The sequence below is a fragment of the Clytia hemisphaerica genome, unplaced genomic scaffold, assembly GCF_902728285.1.
Source record: "Clytia hemisphaerica strain Z4C2 unplaced genomic scaffold, Clytia hemisphaerica genome assembly, whole genome shotgun sequence".
Taxonomy (NCBI): domain Eukaryota; kingdom Metazoa; phylum Cnidaria; class Hydrozoa; order Leptothecata; family Clytiidae; genus Clytia; species Clytia hemisphaerica.
This window is the reverse complement of record NW_027103704.1, coordinates 378,507-396,296: the sequence shown is the minus strand read 5'-3', so window position 1 is coordinate 396,296 and position 17,790 is coordinate 378,507. Positions and strand designations below refer to the sequence as shown.

Sequence of the window (17,790 nt, the reverse complement as noted above, 5' to 3'; positions counted from 1 at the left end):
TACAAAAGTGTTTGTAATAATGAAAACGAAAAGGTATCTTTTTGGACTAAATTAAATAAAAAGTAAGTCGCTTTTGTCACTTAAAACCCTTTATATCGTGCTTAAAAGACACTAAGTTAATGTTCATTGCCATTCTTATGTAGACTACTAAGCATAAGGTGCCCTGCTTCTATAAGGTATAATGTTAAGGTCCTCAAAAATGTCACACACTCAGTACTGAATTTTTTAAACTGATCCAAAATTTGAAATTCAGAGCCAAGAAGATCAGAAATTAGTTTTTCGTCTTCATTATTTTTCCTACTTTTTCAAAAAATTATTTTGTCTTGAAGGATTATTTCAAAGCGACTTGACTTGCAATTTAGAATAAGAAAGCAGCAGAGGCAAACAACTTTTTTAAAACAATATATCTTTGGAGTTGAAAGATTTCGAAAATTCCAGGACATTTTGACAAATAGCAGAAAGCTCTGACAGTAAGATATAAATTGACAAATTTTGATTAGAACAAGTGATATTTTTATGGACCTACCTGTTTATCAAAACTAATCAAGGAACATTGAAACAATGAAACACATAAGACAACTGGTCAAAATACAAAAAGATATAATGTAAGCATATCTATTGGGAGAAACTATCAAGAAGTAATTCTATGCCTAGTGACAAATAGTCTTTCAACTTACGACTTTATGAGTAAAAAGACATATCTGGTCGAAAAATTGAGTAGTTTAGTTAAGAACATTGATCTATGCTTATAAATAATGATTATTATAGCTAAAGATGCATCTTTTTTGAAAATCTGATCGAGCCATCTTTTACCTATGATGGCACTTTCATGCAAAAAATTCAAAAAAAATTGAAAAGATTAATAATCCAAAAAAAGCACCTTTGTGCAAAAAATCAATCCAGCCAATCTCTAGAAAAGCTGGTAACGAACGTACTAACCAACTAACTAACGAACATGGGTAAATTTATAGGACCTCCAGGTAGGTCTAAAAATATTCAAATATAGTGACCATAAAATAGGAAATGAATTTGTTACATAGAGAAATTCTCAAAATCATTTCGTTTGAATTTTAGCATTCGTTGTTTTTCCTTTGTTGATTATCGAATTTGAAGGAACATATGCATGTGGATACACATTTTATGGAAACGAATTTACTGAGAATTTTTCTCCGTCTCAAATTTACATTGTGTGATACAAAGTGCAATCTATTTACAACATTGAAATAATTACAAAGTCGTCTTTATATGGTAGACAAACGCATTTCTTTTGCAACTGCTCTTTATTAAAGTTAAATTGGGACGGTTTCAAGTTGCCTTTCAAAAGGTATATCCCGAGCACTTTCGAATCGATGTTAAAAACATTGAAGTAGGATGACAGATCAGATAGTTTATAAGTATCACATCGAAATGTTCTGGTATGTCCTATTCTTTTCTTTAATTGGATTAGCAGATCAAATGCAATGAACCATGAATCTTTACCATTCGGTTCATACTTCAATACAAGTGGTTCAGTCAGGTAATAGCTTGCATCGAGCTCATCGCATCGCTTAACAATCTGACTGAGTGGGTTATTTCTTCCTCTAACAAGACGTTTAATCTTTTGAAGATGGTTTTCGAACTGGAAACATGAAAATTTAATCAAAGGTAACTGAAATCTAACTACATCATCTGGGAGATGTTCCACATTATGCACGTTATAAACACAAAATGTTTCACCGTAGTAAACATGAGAATTGTCAACGAAATATTCTAAAAGACGTCGAGATGCTCCAATGTTTTGGTTTCTAATAATGTTATCTTCTTCACTGAGCAATCGAATAGCGATGGAAAAACTAAGAAAATGCTTGAAAGCAGAAGCTGATAAATATGGTCGTAAAACTACTAATCCGGTGTACAATAAAAACGACTTAAGTTCGGTAGCTTTCCATCGATCTAATTCAGTCAAGGCTCTTGCCTTACGTGCAAATTCAGTTGGAAGCTTAATGGAATTCAAATCGTTGGAAATGGCGTTCAAATAAGCAGCAGACAACTTCCCAGCTTTGATCTTTCGGTAGGAACCTCTCATGTAATACAAAATTCGCCTGGTGATACCAAGGTAAACCAAGTGCATGGGGTCAAGAGTAATATCTTTGATCATATCGATTGGTAGGTCGGTAAGCTCAGAGATGCCATTTGATGACGTTTTCCATCTTCGTCAGGTATAGCGTACACATTCTCGCGAAATAGTTCATCGGTACGTTCTTCATCAGCTCCTTCTTGGTCTCTATCAAATACAATTCTATTCTTGTGACTCACGCCTCTGATACCACACCTTTCACACGAAAAAAATCCAGTGTGTTGGATGATACCTTTCATTCCCGACCGTGCTGGTGCATCTGATGTTATGCAAAACAAGGAAACAGGATAATGAAGATTGTTGAACGTGATGCCATTATTAATTAAATTTTTCATTTCAACTACGAAATCATGCATGAATTCGTTGAAAGGAGGCTTGGATTTCCCGCAAAAGAAAGCAACAGAAATCGGTTTAAAATTGTGAAACTGGACGAGAATAGGCCACAAGTTGATTGTACTTGACTTGAAAAGAGGGAGACCGTCCATGTTAACAAATAAGGTGATGCAGTCCATATTACAATCATATGCCAACAGTTTGGTAACCCTATTTTCAACGCCAATATAAATGTAATTTCCAAGACCCATTGCTGTTTGAGTAACTGTCCTTTGCGTTTTCAAAAGTGTTCTCTTATCCTTAGGAACATTACAGCCAAGATCTCCTACAATGCCTAGAATTTCATTTACGCAAGCTCTTGTACAGTGGTTTTTCAATGACCATTGTTTCAATCTTTCACACAAGATACTGTCGAACCCATCCTCTAGACATTCTAAGTCTGATTCTAAAGAACAGGATGAAGATTCCAAAAGAGAAGGGGAGGATGATCCACCAGATTGTTCAGATACTCCAGCAAGAAAAGCAGGTTGATCTAAGGGCTCCTCATTATCATCAACTTCAGTCCGAATGGACGTACTATCTGATACTATTAACTGAGAGCCATCAGAACTCATGTTAACATCCTCATCATCATCAGAACTCATGTCAGCATCCTCATCATCCACAACCTCATCTCTTGGTGGGATAACAGATGTATCATCGTCATCATCATTATTGAGGTTGGAAATAGCCTGAACACATTTTCTTCGATTTCTCCATGATTTCAACCTTAAAATTTAAAAGTGTATATTCTAAGCTGTACGACATCTAAAATAAATTTAAACTTTCCTCAAAACATAAAAAAGAATTTACTCTATAGTATTTCTAATATGTGGTCACTCTATTTCTTTAGAGACAGCACTTCCTACTCCTAATATTATTTATGGAAAAGATAAGGTTCAAGAGACTTCAAAAGAAACTGTACTGAAAAGTGGTCTACTGCTCGATTGCATTCTTCATACTTGTTTTGGGATTTTTAATTCTGAGCTTTAAAACTTGTATCTATTTCAAATGCTTAGAATATAACTAAATCACCTGTCTTTTTTCTTGTCCTTATTCATGGCATGTCTATTTGAGCTTTGTTGAATGCTGAAAGGCTGTTCAAATAGTAGTTCAAACTTTACTCTTGTAATTAGGAGATGATTAAATATGATCAGCAAAATAAATCAACATGAAAGGGGTTGCGGAACGAGCGTTCCGTTTTCGCAAAGCGAAGTTTTGTGACTCAGGAAATTCAGCGCTCGCTGCGCTCGCTGCTAAAAGCGATAAAAAACATACTTTTGATTGCCTGGCTAAGGTTATTGACAAATCTTCCAAAAATGTAAAAATACTTTCGATTTACATAAGAAAAGGAATGAGAAAATTGCCAAAGATTACCTAACGGATTCGATCCACACCAAAAACGTGTAGTTTGTAAAACGCAAGAATTCCTTCACAACTCGAAGACGCAGAAAGTAAAAATTCTAATACACTAATTTTTTTTATAAGCATACGATAAATTTCGGCTGAAGCTTACTATGCCTAAAGCTCAATTTTGAGCCTCGAGTTATGCTTAACGCTATGCTAGGTAAGAAATTTATGAAAACTATGGTTCTAAAAATTTCTTTGGCTCAGCCTCAATGTATGCTTAGTATATGCTTAATTTTTCTGGAAATTTGAGCTTCAGTATGCTTATAAACGTTATGCTTATAAAATAATGAGTGTACTAAGGTATGACCAAAAGTCCAAAATAGATCATTTTTACAGCATAAAATCATGAGTCGATAAGAAAATAACTACTACTACTACTACGATTTGGTTGATACTTTCGTTTAGTAGCAAAAGAGATCTTTTTGGCTTTCGTTTAGCAAAGGAGATATTTTACGTGGTAACCTGATTGACTTTTTGATTTTTCAAGCATATACAACAAAATTCCCACATCTCGCATGCGCAGATCTAGAGAAAGGATGCTCCACTCGCTTCGCGCGCTCAACGCTCGTTCCGCAAAAATAACTTTGAATGAGGACTTTTTGCATAATCAAGGGTGTGAACATACTAATATTGAACCTTAGGCAATAAATTAGAGTGAGCTGACATAATTGGTATAAAGACCCCTTTCTACACCATCCAACCAAATAAAAAAAACCCTATAAGGATTTAAATATTTCTAGATTGAGCTAAACTTAATTTAAATAAAACTCACCTCATGAATACTGTGCGAGAAATCAATTGGCTTGTGGATCAAGATATATCTAAAATCAAAATGATACTGGTCATCATTGTCTTTTTTTTGACAGCGTTAGACCTGTTCTTAGGCTTCATTGTCCAAGAAAAAGGAGCATAGTCATAAAGGGAGGTATAGAGAACCTGTACAATATATATTTAGAGCTTCTCACAAGTGAAAATTTTCTAAGCTGCCTAGTTCCATCCCTAACTGGTACTGATAGAGATTTCAGTTATAAAGACATACCTTAGTGAGATCAAGGATATTCAGGGTCAGTCACTGAGAGCCACAAAATTCAGCTTGCACAACCTGAAGAAAAATTAAACACTTTGAAATATTGTAAAATCTCCAAGAGGTGAAACAACTAACATCATTTTCCTGCAAAATTATTCCTAAAACATAACTCTGGCTCTACTTAGTTAAGCATAGTGGTGGGGGGGGGTTGGAGTTTGAAAAAGCTATAGCAGGAATGTCTCTTTTGGATTGATAAAAAAAAATCAAAACTATAGAAAAACAATAACTCAAAGGATCATAAATTTGGTTGGCTTAAAAACAGGCTGCTTCCCAAATGAGTTGTAAATTTTTTGGGTGACAAGAGTAGCTTTTTAACATTTTTTTGCCTTGAATTTTCATCAATATGATTTTTGATATTTTTTTGAAAGAATTATGACATGTTGATATAGTGATGGAATTGCACTTTTATTGCTAATTATTGAGCTATAAACTTCAGCCTTGCATAAGATCCTTCTTACCGCACTAAGATTTGTAACTCTGCTATACCCAAAAAAAAGAAGAAAAAACAGATGGAATTTGAAAAATGAGTTTGTAAAAATCAACTTTGTAAGTAAGGCGAAAATAAAAAAATGTAGTGTTTCAGGAAACCGGCCGTGTGAAAAAAAGTATTTTATGACCCGGCCGCAGACTATGGGTTCAATCCTATATGGTTCATCATAAAGAAAATCAAGTTGACCGTTCAAGCTATCAAACGTCGTTTGGTTAGATACCCCTGCTTGTAAATCAAGTTTTGTTTGTAAGTGGTTGATACATTAGTATTCAGGGCTTACTTCATAATAGGACTATTTCAATGATCTTAAGTTATCAAAAAGAGCAAAAAAATTATTCCGGCCGGCCACATGAGAACTTTTTTCCTTCATCTGCATTCCGGAAACACTACATTTTTTTATTTTCGCCTAAGCACAAGATTTTTCCATAACTTCAGAAAAAAGCTCTTTCTAATAGTTGTTTTGGTGAACGTGAAGGTCTATTGAATTACAAATTACTCCACGTATACATTTCTTTCCTTCAGCCAGGTACAAACGGGATAAATTATTTTGTCCCTAGACGTACTCCTGTGTTGTAAAAGACCGAAATAAACAAGAAGACATTACTATTAAAAAAAATTCTGCAGGAGTAGTTAGTTATTAGACCATCGTATTCTCCCAAATGATTATTTCATACCGGTTATCCTCAGAAAAATGGCGGAAAATTTTCAAAAAAGGTCAGGAAAACATTAGTACAATCGAGCTGGAAATCTTATGCAAAATGATTGAAGTCTATTATTGATTGGAAATTTTTTGAGCCCTTTTGTCTAATACTCAAAGTCAAAATGAACCACTCTTAATAAAATAATGACCAGTTGGCGAGTATGTGCTGAGTAATATTGCCAGAGGTGAAAACTGAGCTTGCGTTGTTCTAGTTCTATTAATTAATAACATAATACATTATTAACGTACATTATCATACTGTTGCCTCCACCGAGGACAATATTTTCAGTACAGCCCTCACTAACCAGTCATTATTTTATTTGTTAACCGTTTCCTTTTTTAACTTGGTCGATTATTCAAAAAGACTGGAGAAGACGACTGAAAAAAGATTAAGACTTGTGTGAATTTCTAACGTCTGAAATGGAAAAATTAAGAAAAATGATTTCAACGCCACTCAACGCAGTGTCTATTTTCTTTAAAAAAATAACATCACAATGAGTTTTCCGATGTATATAAGCCTGTCGTTAAGAGAAAAGAACCAATCACATTGCATAAAATGTTGTGCACGTACAAGCTGTGTTAAAAAAAAACGGTTAACAATACGCATTTACTTGATACAAGGGCTAACTTTTTCCAATCGATTGATGGATATCAATTTATTCCAATAATCTATGGGTCATCAAGAGGCTATTTCAAAATCATCTTGAATATCGGTTATTGATGATTGTTATTTTTCATCAGTCATCTTTGCTCTAGAGGCTATTGATGAATAATCAATGAACTAGGTGTAATCAAGCCTCCCAGCCTTAAAAACCTGATTATTATCAAGATCAATTTAAGTCCAATCCATATATATATAATCTGACAACGGAAAAGTTATCGATTGTATCAAGTGAGAGTGGAGATTCCGGAATGAATAAAATATGGATGCAAAATAAAAATATTTGTGATTGCCAGCCTTTAACTTCCATAAGTTTGGTGCACAATATTTTGGTTCAAGGGTCCAATGGGCATTTCTTGGTGGTATCAGGATAAATTCAATAATCATAAACCAAACAATCATCGACACCAAAAAGGACAGGGAGTTCCTTATCCCCTGAACAAAGGGAGTGCTACAGATTAAACACTGGCATAATAAACTTTAGTCTTAATATGTTAGCAGCACTATCCCAGGTAAAAGGAAAAACAAAAAACCACTCCAAAAAACCACTCCATTTTGGAATAATCAAAGTTATAGCAGAAGAGATTTTTCATTTCAAAACAAACTTAAACTTTGGACCCACTTTCTGCTCTGAAGCTTAGTATTATCTCTTTCGGAACAAAAAAAGAAATATAAACTCACCTTTACAATGAAAAATCTGGTAGATTGACAAGCTCCACAACATAAACTCTAAAAAAGTTTTTTTACTAGTATTATTATTGAAACAACGAAATTTGATTGAAAGGTCTTTGATTGATTGATGTTCATCAGAAAAAGCGTCTGTCTATCTTTGAAAAAAACTAAGATTTAATTCTCGTCGGAAGTTTTGCGCGCTCTTTTTACATGACAGAATACAAAACCGGGGGTAAAAGTTAATGCTTTGCAAATAAAGAACAGTTTATATTAAAAGAAAATTATACAGAAAAATAAAAAATTATGTTACGAATTTAATATTTAGTTTAAATTATCGTTTCAGATGTATAAGACTCGAATATTAACTCAAAGAATCATGTAGTTTATACTACTTGACCCCCGTATTATTTTTATTTATGATTGAAAATCGCGCGGAACCGATGGGTTAGAAGGACGTCCGTTAGACGTCCTATAGAAGTCCGACGGATAAAGGTCCGCTACAAGCGTCTATAGGACGTCTTTTTTGGACGGGGACGGGACATGGACGGACGGACGTAATTTAGACGTCTTCAGGACGTCGGTCGGACTTTCTGTGCCCACTGGGATGAAGGCAATTCTTGAAAGTGATTTGACGCAGCCTCAAAGGCTGACTACCACGATGTGACGTTCTGAATATCATTGAGAGTTCGTTACAGTGTGCCAAGAAGGGGAAAGAAGGATAGGGAATAAATCTCTGCGTTAAAAATTTTCGGTATTCAATTTTACGCTTAAAAGCTAATTTAAGTACCTGGGTTCTCCAGATTCCTTGAATAGTGCAGTTGGAACAGAAGCGAGCTCGTAATTGAAGATGTCTTCGAATTCCATTTGATTTGTTCCAAGAAGATAAAGAACAATGGAGAAAATGACGTCTGTGGATAGCCTAGCCTGAATCAGCAACATTTGAAAATATGGTAACAAGAATTTGAGATACTTACTAAACAGCTAAACAGTACCAAATCAGATTCGTGTAGTTTATGATGTTTGAGATAAAAATGCATTTACCTCTTCCTACTTTCATGTAGGTTGATTCGATTGCCATATCACTCCATATACCATTGAATCTTCCGTCTTCTTCTTCTTGAGTCTTACCACATTCTCTCCCTTCATAAACTGTTTCAGTAGATCGCTTGGCATCCTGTGAATTGATCTGAGGTAGACGATTCCATCACGCGCATAGTTCAGATGGCCAGCAGCGAAGAAGAACGGATCATCGTTTGACAGCAGTGTAAAGTAATCCAAATTCTCCTTCTTTCTCTGCACGATATTTCATCATGAGGAACACTGGATCAATGAGATTCGTTATCCAATGTTGTGCCAGCTTGCCGTTTTTTGATAGATCATCTAAGGACTTTACTAGGTCTTCTCGGGTTGCAAAATTACATAAATATATACGTATAGAAGAATCACACCCAGCGTGTTTATTTTTTATTTGCCTTGATTCAAATCTTTATTTGAGCCATTTCAATCACTTCAGGGAAAAAAAGTAAGACGGCACTGTAAGGGTATTCAACTTGGCGAAAAATGCACTGTAAGGGTGTATTTTTCGGGAAAAACCACTGCACATACCGTCAGTCCAAAATCCGACTGCCCCCCCCGGGTGAACACAGTTACCTTCTTTGTTGGGAACACTTTCGACATCACACATGGCTGTTAGAATTTCGGATAGATCCGATGGTGTCTTGTTGATTAATGGTTTGTACTTCACTGCTGTCATATTCTTTTTGGATACTCCATTTTCTCTCATCTGCTTTGTATTATATCCTTCAAAGTCGGGAATATTTGGATTTGTTAATGTATCTTTCATGAAATCAAAATCTTTGACATCACTTCTCGAAGACGTTAAAAGCTGATTATATAACAACACCAGTCGAGGTTCCTTGTTGCTAAGTTATTTGGCATTGAGGGTTTCTTCTCTTCTTTGAAGATTTTTGGTTCTTGGATCTGTACTAAAATTTCTAAAGGTCTATGAACTTTTCCTTGTACTAAGATATCTATATATACGGAAACCCCTAGGATTATCATTTTCAATATACATAAAAATATCTTTCAAACGATTATAAACTTGACTATGTTTAGACAATTTTTCAATTTTTTTTCACGATTTTTTGACAATTTTCATGTCATTCCTTAAAAACCGTGTAAAAAATTTTCCCCAAAATTTGGTGAGGGCAAGTTTGGCTTTTTAGACTCAGTATATACCATAGTAATAGGAAATGCAATATGTACTCGATGTCAAGCTGGCCTTTAAAATTGCTACTTGGCCATTGGACTATATGGGCTAATTTGTACCCTGAGTATCAGAGGCAGCGAGTTTTCAAAGAAAATACCCGACCTCTGACGATTGAGTGTAGAAATTTTATCGCGCCTTTGTTAATCTAACCACAATAGAATAAATCAAAGATAAAGAGCAAATACTACCATATCAATGTCTAGTTGATGAATTCCCCAGAAACCTTCAAGTGTAATTGCAATGAGTTTCGTTCCAAAGAAATCTTCTACATGACTCTCAAGTGTATGTATTGATCTTTTGTACTTAATTGTAAAGAGGTCATTTTGCAATTTTTTGAAAAAAAATCACGCCCATATCACGTTATAAACTCCCCCCATTTTATGACCTTTATGCTACAAAGTGCTAAAATTGGCCAAAAACCTTCATTTCCCTAGGGATTTGTTTAGCAAAATCAGTTCAATAGCACTTAATTATAACCATTTTGTTAATTTTTTTTGGAGTAAACACGCCCCCTGCTTATTCCATCCCCTACAATTAAGCACAAAAGAGTACAGCAATTACTAAGCTATTGTGGAATCAAGATAATAGACAGGTCTTTTTGTTTTATGATCATCCATCGCTGACTCTTTTTTACGCGCGTTGGTAACATTTTTACGTAGTCTTTTCAAAAACGCGAAATTAACTTTAATGAAATCGGGAAAATAGACAGATCTTAGACAATCGCCATGGTTACTTATTGTTTGCGGTAATGCAAATTGAATAGAATCGCTATTCGCTCTCACAGGTTCGAATATGATTTCTGAATATGATCTTTACGGTAGCTAATTAGTCCTTTGATATTAAAAATTTGTTTACAAAATTCCCAAACGGAAGATTTCTTTAGTGTTTTGGGTATTTTGATTTTGTGGAAGATACCTAAAACCACGAAATTAAAAATGCTTCGATTTTCCCCTTAATTAGGCAGACTACTCCCGAACGTTAAATAACTTTCAAAAACTTTCCAAACGTGAGAAACTTTTGCCAACCCACATCCTTTTCATTAATTTACATATAATTTATTTTCATGATAAGACGAATTAGTTTATTTTGCGGAACTAATTTTCGCAGTTTACTTTTTGTTAATCTTCTTTTATTATTAGGGATTTCCAAATTTTCCGGGACCTAAATTTCGCACTTGTGACGTCAATATTCGTTTGAAACAGCATATCGTAACATGAAGAGAGATATGTTGTTAAGCTTTTTACCGAGAACGTTTGATGATATTGAAAATGGAATATTTTATTGTCTTTTTTAGAATCAAACGGCCCAATGAGCCACTAAGAGCAATACAATGTTTTCTCAAAGTTATCCTAAGCAATGATGATAGCCTGGCTCAATAAATAGGAAGATTCTATTGAAAAGTTCTATCAAGTCGATCAAAGGGAGATTATTCAGGATAAATATTGCTAGCGTCAAAGTAAAGACCGGAGCTTGTCATTTTATTGCTAAAGTGATAGTTTCACGTCTTTCTCAATTCCCTGCCTCAACCTCAAACGCAGGGCTAAAAGATTTTCAGCGCCTGAATGAGACAAGGGTGTATGATTGTAATTAAGAAATTACCATTTTTCATTTTTCTTTTTGGATAATCCATCCATTTATTTGAAGAATCCTCTTGGTAGGATTTGAATTCACAAAATCCCACCAAAGTTGCGTTGGTTTGAGTGACCCGCATGGTTTTTCACAAATGACAAATTGAAACTAGAATTCACCGCTAAATTTCGAAAAAAAAATCTATCGAAAACAAAGGAATTGGTAGATTCAAAACGTCGTTAAAAATACGGCGTATTTTATAAAGCCTCACTTTTTCTTGCCTGAGAAAGGTTAGAGATTCGATGGGTACCTAATGGGGGTTGGAATAAGCTGAGGGGATTAGAAGAAATCTCAAATAAAAATGGAATAAAAATGTCCTGGGTGGAAACCTTTTGAAAAATTAATTAACGGAGATAGGGGCGGCTATTAGGTACCCGAGACTATACTTCATTTGGCTGCATGCATTCCAAATAAACTGATATCTTAACTTTTCCTCCTTATCAGTACACAAGATCCGAACAATAAACAAATACAATTGTATTGGAGACTTTTGGATTATTTTGTAACGCAAGGCCTGTAATAGATACGTATACGTAGTATAAATAGATAATATGACTAAAGTTTATGACAAAGTTACGTTATGATAAATAGTTAGATAAATCATATAATATCCGCAAACAAACTCTTGCTTCGTCTTTCCGATCGATTTTTGTAGTCTTTGTATAATGTCGATAAATTGCTAGATCAATAAGTCTCTAATTAAGTCTATTTTTAAGTTAATTCTCAATATATCTCAATTTCCTTCATTTGTTATTATCCGTTGTCTATGTGTCTTGTCCTTCTTTGTCTTTGTATAATTATAAATAAACCTAAGGAACTCCCTGGACTAATGAGTTCCTTCCCTTGGACGAAAACCTGCCTCCCTCGAGCTATAGGGGTCAGCCTTTGTTCGCCAATCTGACCGATCTTTTGGCAGGACAAAAACCTTGGTTCGTTAATTAAATTGAATAAATCTGCCGGTGAATCTTCTCCTCGTGCCTGTATCTCTCCTCTCGATTGTACTTTCTCGTCCCTTCGATTGATCAGCCACTGCCAACATGCCTCATCGTACGTGGTAAGAACACATAAATGGAAAAGAAATATCAAATATTCAGATACAGTTTAAGTACACGACCTTTGCGTTGCAATGAGATGACACGTCTTCTACTCTCTCCCTTTTATAGCGCATGCTCAGGAATTCGCATGCCGGTACTTTCGTCCGGAACCGTATAAGATATTTGTTTTCCGGATTATTTTTCCAAAATATATCGGAAATCACACATAGGGTATGCGAATTGGTCTCTTATATCACTTCCAAGAAGAGCTTAAAATGGCTTTGTATTGTATGTCGTGAGGATCGCGATTACACACTTTGGCACTAAATCGGTCTCCTACTCAAGTAAGAACGAAGATAACCATGGCAGCTAGTCCAAGAGTTATGTTCTCCTGAACTCATCTCAAACTTATTACAAGAGCTAGAAGGAGTTTTTTTAGAAAACATTGTTGTTGAAATTGAAATAATTAAAATCATTGAGTTTAGGCCCGAAGGACTAGAGCGTAGAGAATAATCATCAACCTTATCCTGGCAAGACAAAATACTTAATTTCCCATCCAGAGCAAAGAGCGCCTTGCTCATATCAACAGAGTTTTTTTTGTTTTCGTTCTTCGAGTACTATATTACACCCCTGTCTCACTGACCCGGTGGAAGTTTCATAGCCAATGGGGATAGAATTAGGAACTAATATGAACAAATATCCCAGTGGGGAGAAAAACTCCTTTTAAATTTTATAACTGGGGATAGTCATTTCCATTGTTTTCAATCCAAAAAATCGGCAAATTCAGATGAAAACTTTACGGTGGGGATACTAATACTATATTTTTCCCAATGGGGACGAAATTTAATGAGTTTTCCTCCATCGGGACGAATTTTGGGCTTATTTTTCCAGCGGGGCAGGGGTCTCACCGGGTCTGTGACACAGGGGTGTTATATTTTTCGAAATTCAGCGATAGATATTACTTTCAATCCGACACTTGTGTGAAATCCACGAGCGGGAGTTCTAGATGGGGCCAAGAGTCTCCTCCAGGGCTTTATTAAATGATTGAAGCATGTTCTTCACTAGGGATGACTGTGTTTAAAATGAGCAATTTTCGCAAAATTTGATTTCACAGTTGAGAGGATTTTTTGATAACAAAATGTCTCATTTTGCGCTAAAAAGTTGACCTTAGGGGTGATTTTATAAATCCTGAGAATATTCGGGTTTCGTTTTTTTTTTCAATTTGATATATGTCTATAAATATTGGGTGATATTCTGCAAAAGTTCAATATCTCTCAATCAAGAGTTATTAAAAGTTGATAGAAACGATAGAAATAAGTTTTGATGACGTCTGCATTTTTCCATTTTTCACAACATTTAGCTATATATCTTTACTTAGGCATAGAAAACAATACACCTTTTCGACTGTAGCTGCCATTTGCCACGCAGGCATTTTCTACCACCACTGTCCCACCGCCCCAGTCTTTTTTTCGGTGTATTATCCAGCCGCAACTTAATATTCTACAACCATGAACAATTGTTAGGAAAGAGTAGAATATAAGCTTCACCCGCTTCATCCCCAGTGGCAATGTTGAATGGCATTGAAAAAATCGGTGTTTATTCTCAAACCTTCATGCCCATGATTGTATAATCGACAACACACTGGGCTCAACTTCAGTGGCTTCAAATTTTTCATAGCCCCAATTGTCGACCCCCAAATATTTATCCGATGAACAAGTGTGCCAAATTTCAGCCAAATTAGAACATTTTTGAAGTCTCCAGGCTGCCCCAAAGTTTTAGCCTCGTTTTGGCGAAAAAATCGTCCCCAGGCCCAAAAAAATTAAAATTTTTGAAAAATGAAAAAAAAACAGCCTCAGATATTCACCCAAGGAGCAAGTGTGTCAATTTTCAGCCAAATCAGACAATTTTTGAAGTCTTCAAGCTGCCCCAAAATTTTAGCCTCGTTTTGACGAAAAATTCGTCCCTAGGCCAAAAGAATCAAAATTTTTGAGAAATGAAAAAATTCCCTCCAGATATTCACCCAGGGAACAAGTGTATCAAATTTCAGCCAAATTGAACTAGTTTTTGAAGTCTGTCTCCAGGCTGCCCTAAAGTTTTTGTGACACACATACACACATTATCAGATTCTAGCTCAACTAAAATTGAGAACATATTATAATTTAAAACTCATCTGAGAACCAGAAAAGATTAGTTTTGAATACCGACAAACGATTGATGATTTCAAAAAAAAGGTTTGATGATCTTTCTGATCATGAAATTTAAAAACCAAGAGGCAAATGGAAAGTTTTGTTATCAAAATTTGCTATCATCAAATGTTTGCTATCACGTTTGCAGTCGCTTGCTATTACTAATATATCATTTTACTGTTTGCATGACGAAAAAAAGGTTTGCACCAGTGTTTTCATATTCTAGACTGTTATTTAGAGTATTTAAAAGAAAATATCAAACTTAAAAGGTTTGAAATTTACGACTAAACATGTCAAAATACTGTTTGTGTCATGTCAAAATACTATTTTTGTCATGGTACACCTAACTAGCTTTAAAGGTTTTCAGATCACGAGTTCTTTTGCCAAAAGCAAATAAAATTCAAAACTACACTCAATACTCTCAATTATACACGGGAACCTACGAAAAAAGTTGCAAACAGGAGCAAAATACCTTAAACGCACCTAAATTATGAGTTTAGCGACTTGTCACAAAACTACCACGCGATCATTTTTCTAATAATTATAATGATAATAATAATAATATTGATAATAATATTGAGCACCAAAATCAAGATAATAGCATTTTAAGACTCTCCAGTTGAGAGTAATATCTATTTACTTAAGAACAAGAGCAGTCATGCAACATGCTGGTATGTAGTTTTAGTCTTTAAAATAAGTTGCTTAGAAAGAGAGATAATCAAGTTTAAAGTTATCAAAGAGTGGTCAAACCCCTATAAATCTTGTTTTTTGATTGCCCATATCTTTTTAATGAATCGTTGAGATCAAATTCTAGTTAGTCCATTAGACGGGTACTATTCTGGAGAAGATTTTTCATTTGTTTAGCTTAATTCCCAACTTGGTTCATTTTTATTGCATACAGGACAACTTGATTGAAACTAAAGGATTCTGGGTCTTGTTACCTAGGACAAACAAAACATAAAAAGTAAACAGAAAGCTAAAAACAAAGAGCACACTTTGTGCAGCTCGACAACAAAATGCCTCTACACAAACTCTACACAAAAACATGTTGATGATATGTTATTATATATAATTTTTGTTTTTTGATTATTTTAGATGGGTAAGACAAGTAATGAAAAAATAGAAACATGGAGAAGAAACAAGGAAAACAAGAAAAAGGAAAGAGAAAAAGATCGAATAAGAAAGGCAAAGAAGAAAGAAAGTATGACAGAGGAAGAGCAAGCAGAATTGAGAGAAAGAAACAAACTTAACAAACAGAGATCTAGACTGAACATGTCAAAACAGAAAAAGACGGGAGTAAGGTTAAAAGACAGAAACAGGAAGAGAAAATTAAACGCAGATCAGGAAACACATGAGAGTTATTTAACACCACGAGTGAGAGCTTTTCGGGAGAGACAAAACCTAGTAGTGAAATTGCCTTTCAAATGTTCAAAACTATCCAGAGCAGAAAGAAGAAAAACCGATGAAGCCTCTAGGGAGATGAAAGATTTGAAATCACATTAAAAAAAAGCTGAATTTGTCAAAATCATCAGAAATTCTGCCAAATCTTCCCCTAGAACAAAAGTTTTACTCGGAGAATCAAATCTTGAAACACAAAATTCAACACCAAAAATCATTCAGTCACTTAAAGGAAAAAAAGATAACAGTTCTAACATTGCTAGACGATTAATAACGGCAGCATCTCTTGTTGAAAAGCCTAAAGTCAGCTTGAAAAATCATGCCCAAGATATTGGAATAGGTTACAATACTGTTAGGAAAGCAATCAAAGACTTGGAACACTAGGGGAATTGAAATTTGTCGACTCAATGAAAAAGGACAGAAAACCTTTCATTTTAACTGGTGATGCAAAAGAGAAGATTTTAAACTTTTTCTATGAACATTCTAGAAATTCTCCAAATGCAAAAGAAATGCTTTTGATTAATGGCAACCGAACAGCTGTGAAATATTTAGAGTATTCATTATCAATTTTATACTCAAAGTTTACAAAAGCTTTCCCTGATATGAAAATCAGTCAATCAAGTTTTGAAAAAGTAAGACCAAAGAACATCAAACTAATGAACAAAGCTAAACGACAGGTAAGAGCTGATCACCTTCACTTAATTTAAAAAGGGAACTAAATTTTGAAGTTTGGGGCCAAATCTAACTTTTTCCAGAATCAAAAAATCTGTAAAATTGAATTCTACAAAAATCTTTCCCACTGTCTTGAAAATGTTTTTGTTGCATTGGTACTAGTTTCAGATCAAAACTTTCTCAAAGACTTTATCTTCTCCATTTACAGGTATGCTGTTGTATGTATCATGTTAACATGGACTTCATTCGTCAAAAGGTCAACAATCTATTAAAAATTAACAACCTCCAGTCCTTTGAATCAAAAATGAACAACTGGTTTCATACATCCTTTGTGATACTGAGTCACTTAACTGCATTGAGCAAACATGCAAAGTATGTGGACCAAAATTATTTGATTCGATAAAGGAGAAATTGGTGTTTTGTTCTTCAGAATGTGAGAAGAAAGGAGAAAATTACACAACCCATACACTTCCTGTGCAGCAATACAAACGACAGGACTATGAAACAAAGAAAGGTGTGATCAAAAAGAGGTTCTAGTTCTAGTTCTAGTTTTATATTTGCATAAGACAAAAAATGCCTAATCTCGCAAATTCTACGTAAAAATACAAAAATGAAAAGGTTTAATAGCTAAGATAAAGATATAAAATATAGAATAAATAGATAATTTATACAATTTTAAATTAGATTTATTAGATTAAAATTCAAAATTTAAAATTCGACAGTACCACTAATGATTAATAGCGTCTGCTGTAATATGGCACTTGTTTTCGTCTTGCATGGGTGGTATCGATTTTCCTGATAAGTAATAGCAAAGGAAAACAGCGAGATTTCATTTTTAGAGAGAACTTTGCAGCAAAGCAATGAGTTTGCTTGGTTCAAAGATATCTGACATTATGTTAGTTGCCAGGATAACATAGCAATGAGCAGCAGTCGCGAGAGAATCATTGTTGTAAAAGATTAGTTGAGAAGGTAATACAATAGAATAAGATAGAATAAGAGGTACCTGCTCAGCTGCACGTGGATCCAATCACACGCACAACTGGTCCTTGGTTATTTGCCGAGGCCTCAGTAGTATTCTGCTTTTTCGTTTGTAT

At 34.6% G+C, this 17,790-nt stretch overlaps 2 protein-coding genes across 2 annotated transcripts in view; both read right to left on the bottom strand.

Annotated features, from left to right (window-relative positions):
• Window positions 1-17,790, bottom strand: part of LOC136804063 (triosephosphate isomerase-like) — a 387,417-nt gene that overhangs the window by 134,429 nt on the left and 235,198 nt on the right. The gene's annotated exons all lie outside the window — the stretch shown is intronic.
• Window positions 2,134-4,167, bottom strand: LOC136804093 (uncharacterized). The gene is made up of 2 exons (XM_067060839.1): window positions 3,524-4,167; window positions 2,134-3,217 (listed from the first exon to the last, which is right to left on the bottom strand). The coding sequence occupies exons 1-2, from the start codon at window positions 3,547-3,549 to the stop codon at window positions 2,134-2,136; spliced, it is 1,110 nt and encodes a 369-aa protein (XP_066916940.1). The 5' UTR covers window positions 3,550-4,167.

Bases quoted from the DNA above. Each gene is read 5' to 3' on its own strand.
- LOC136804093 (XM_067060839.1), bottom strand. From the start codon at position 3,549: ATGAATAAGGACAAGAAAAAAGACAG. The intron at 3,218-3,523 runs GTGATTTAGTTA...TTAAATTTTAAG, and splicing joins AAGGACAAGAAAAAAGACAG to GTTGAAATCATGGAGAAATC.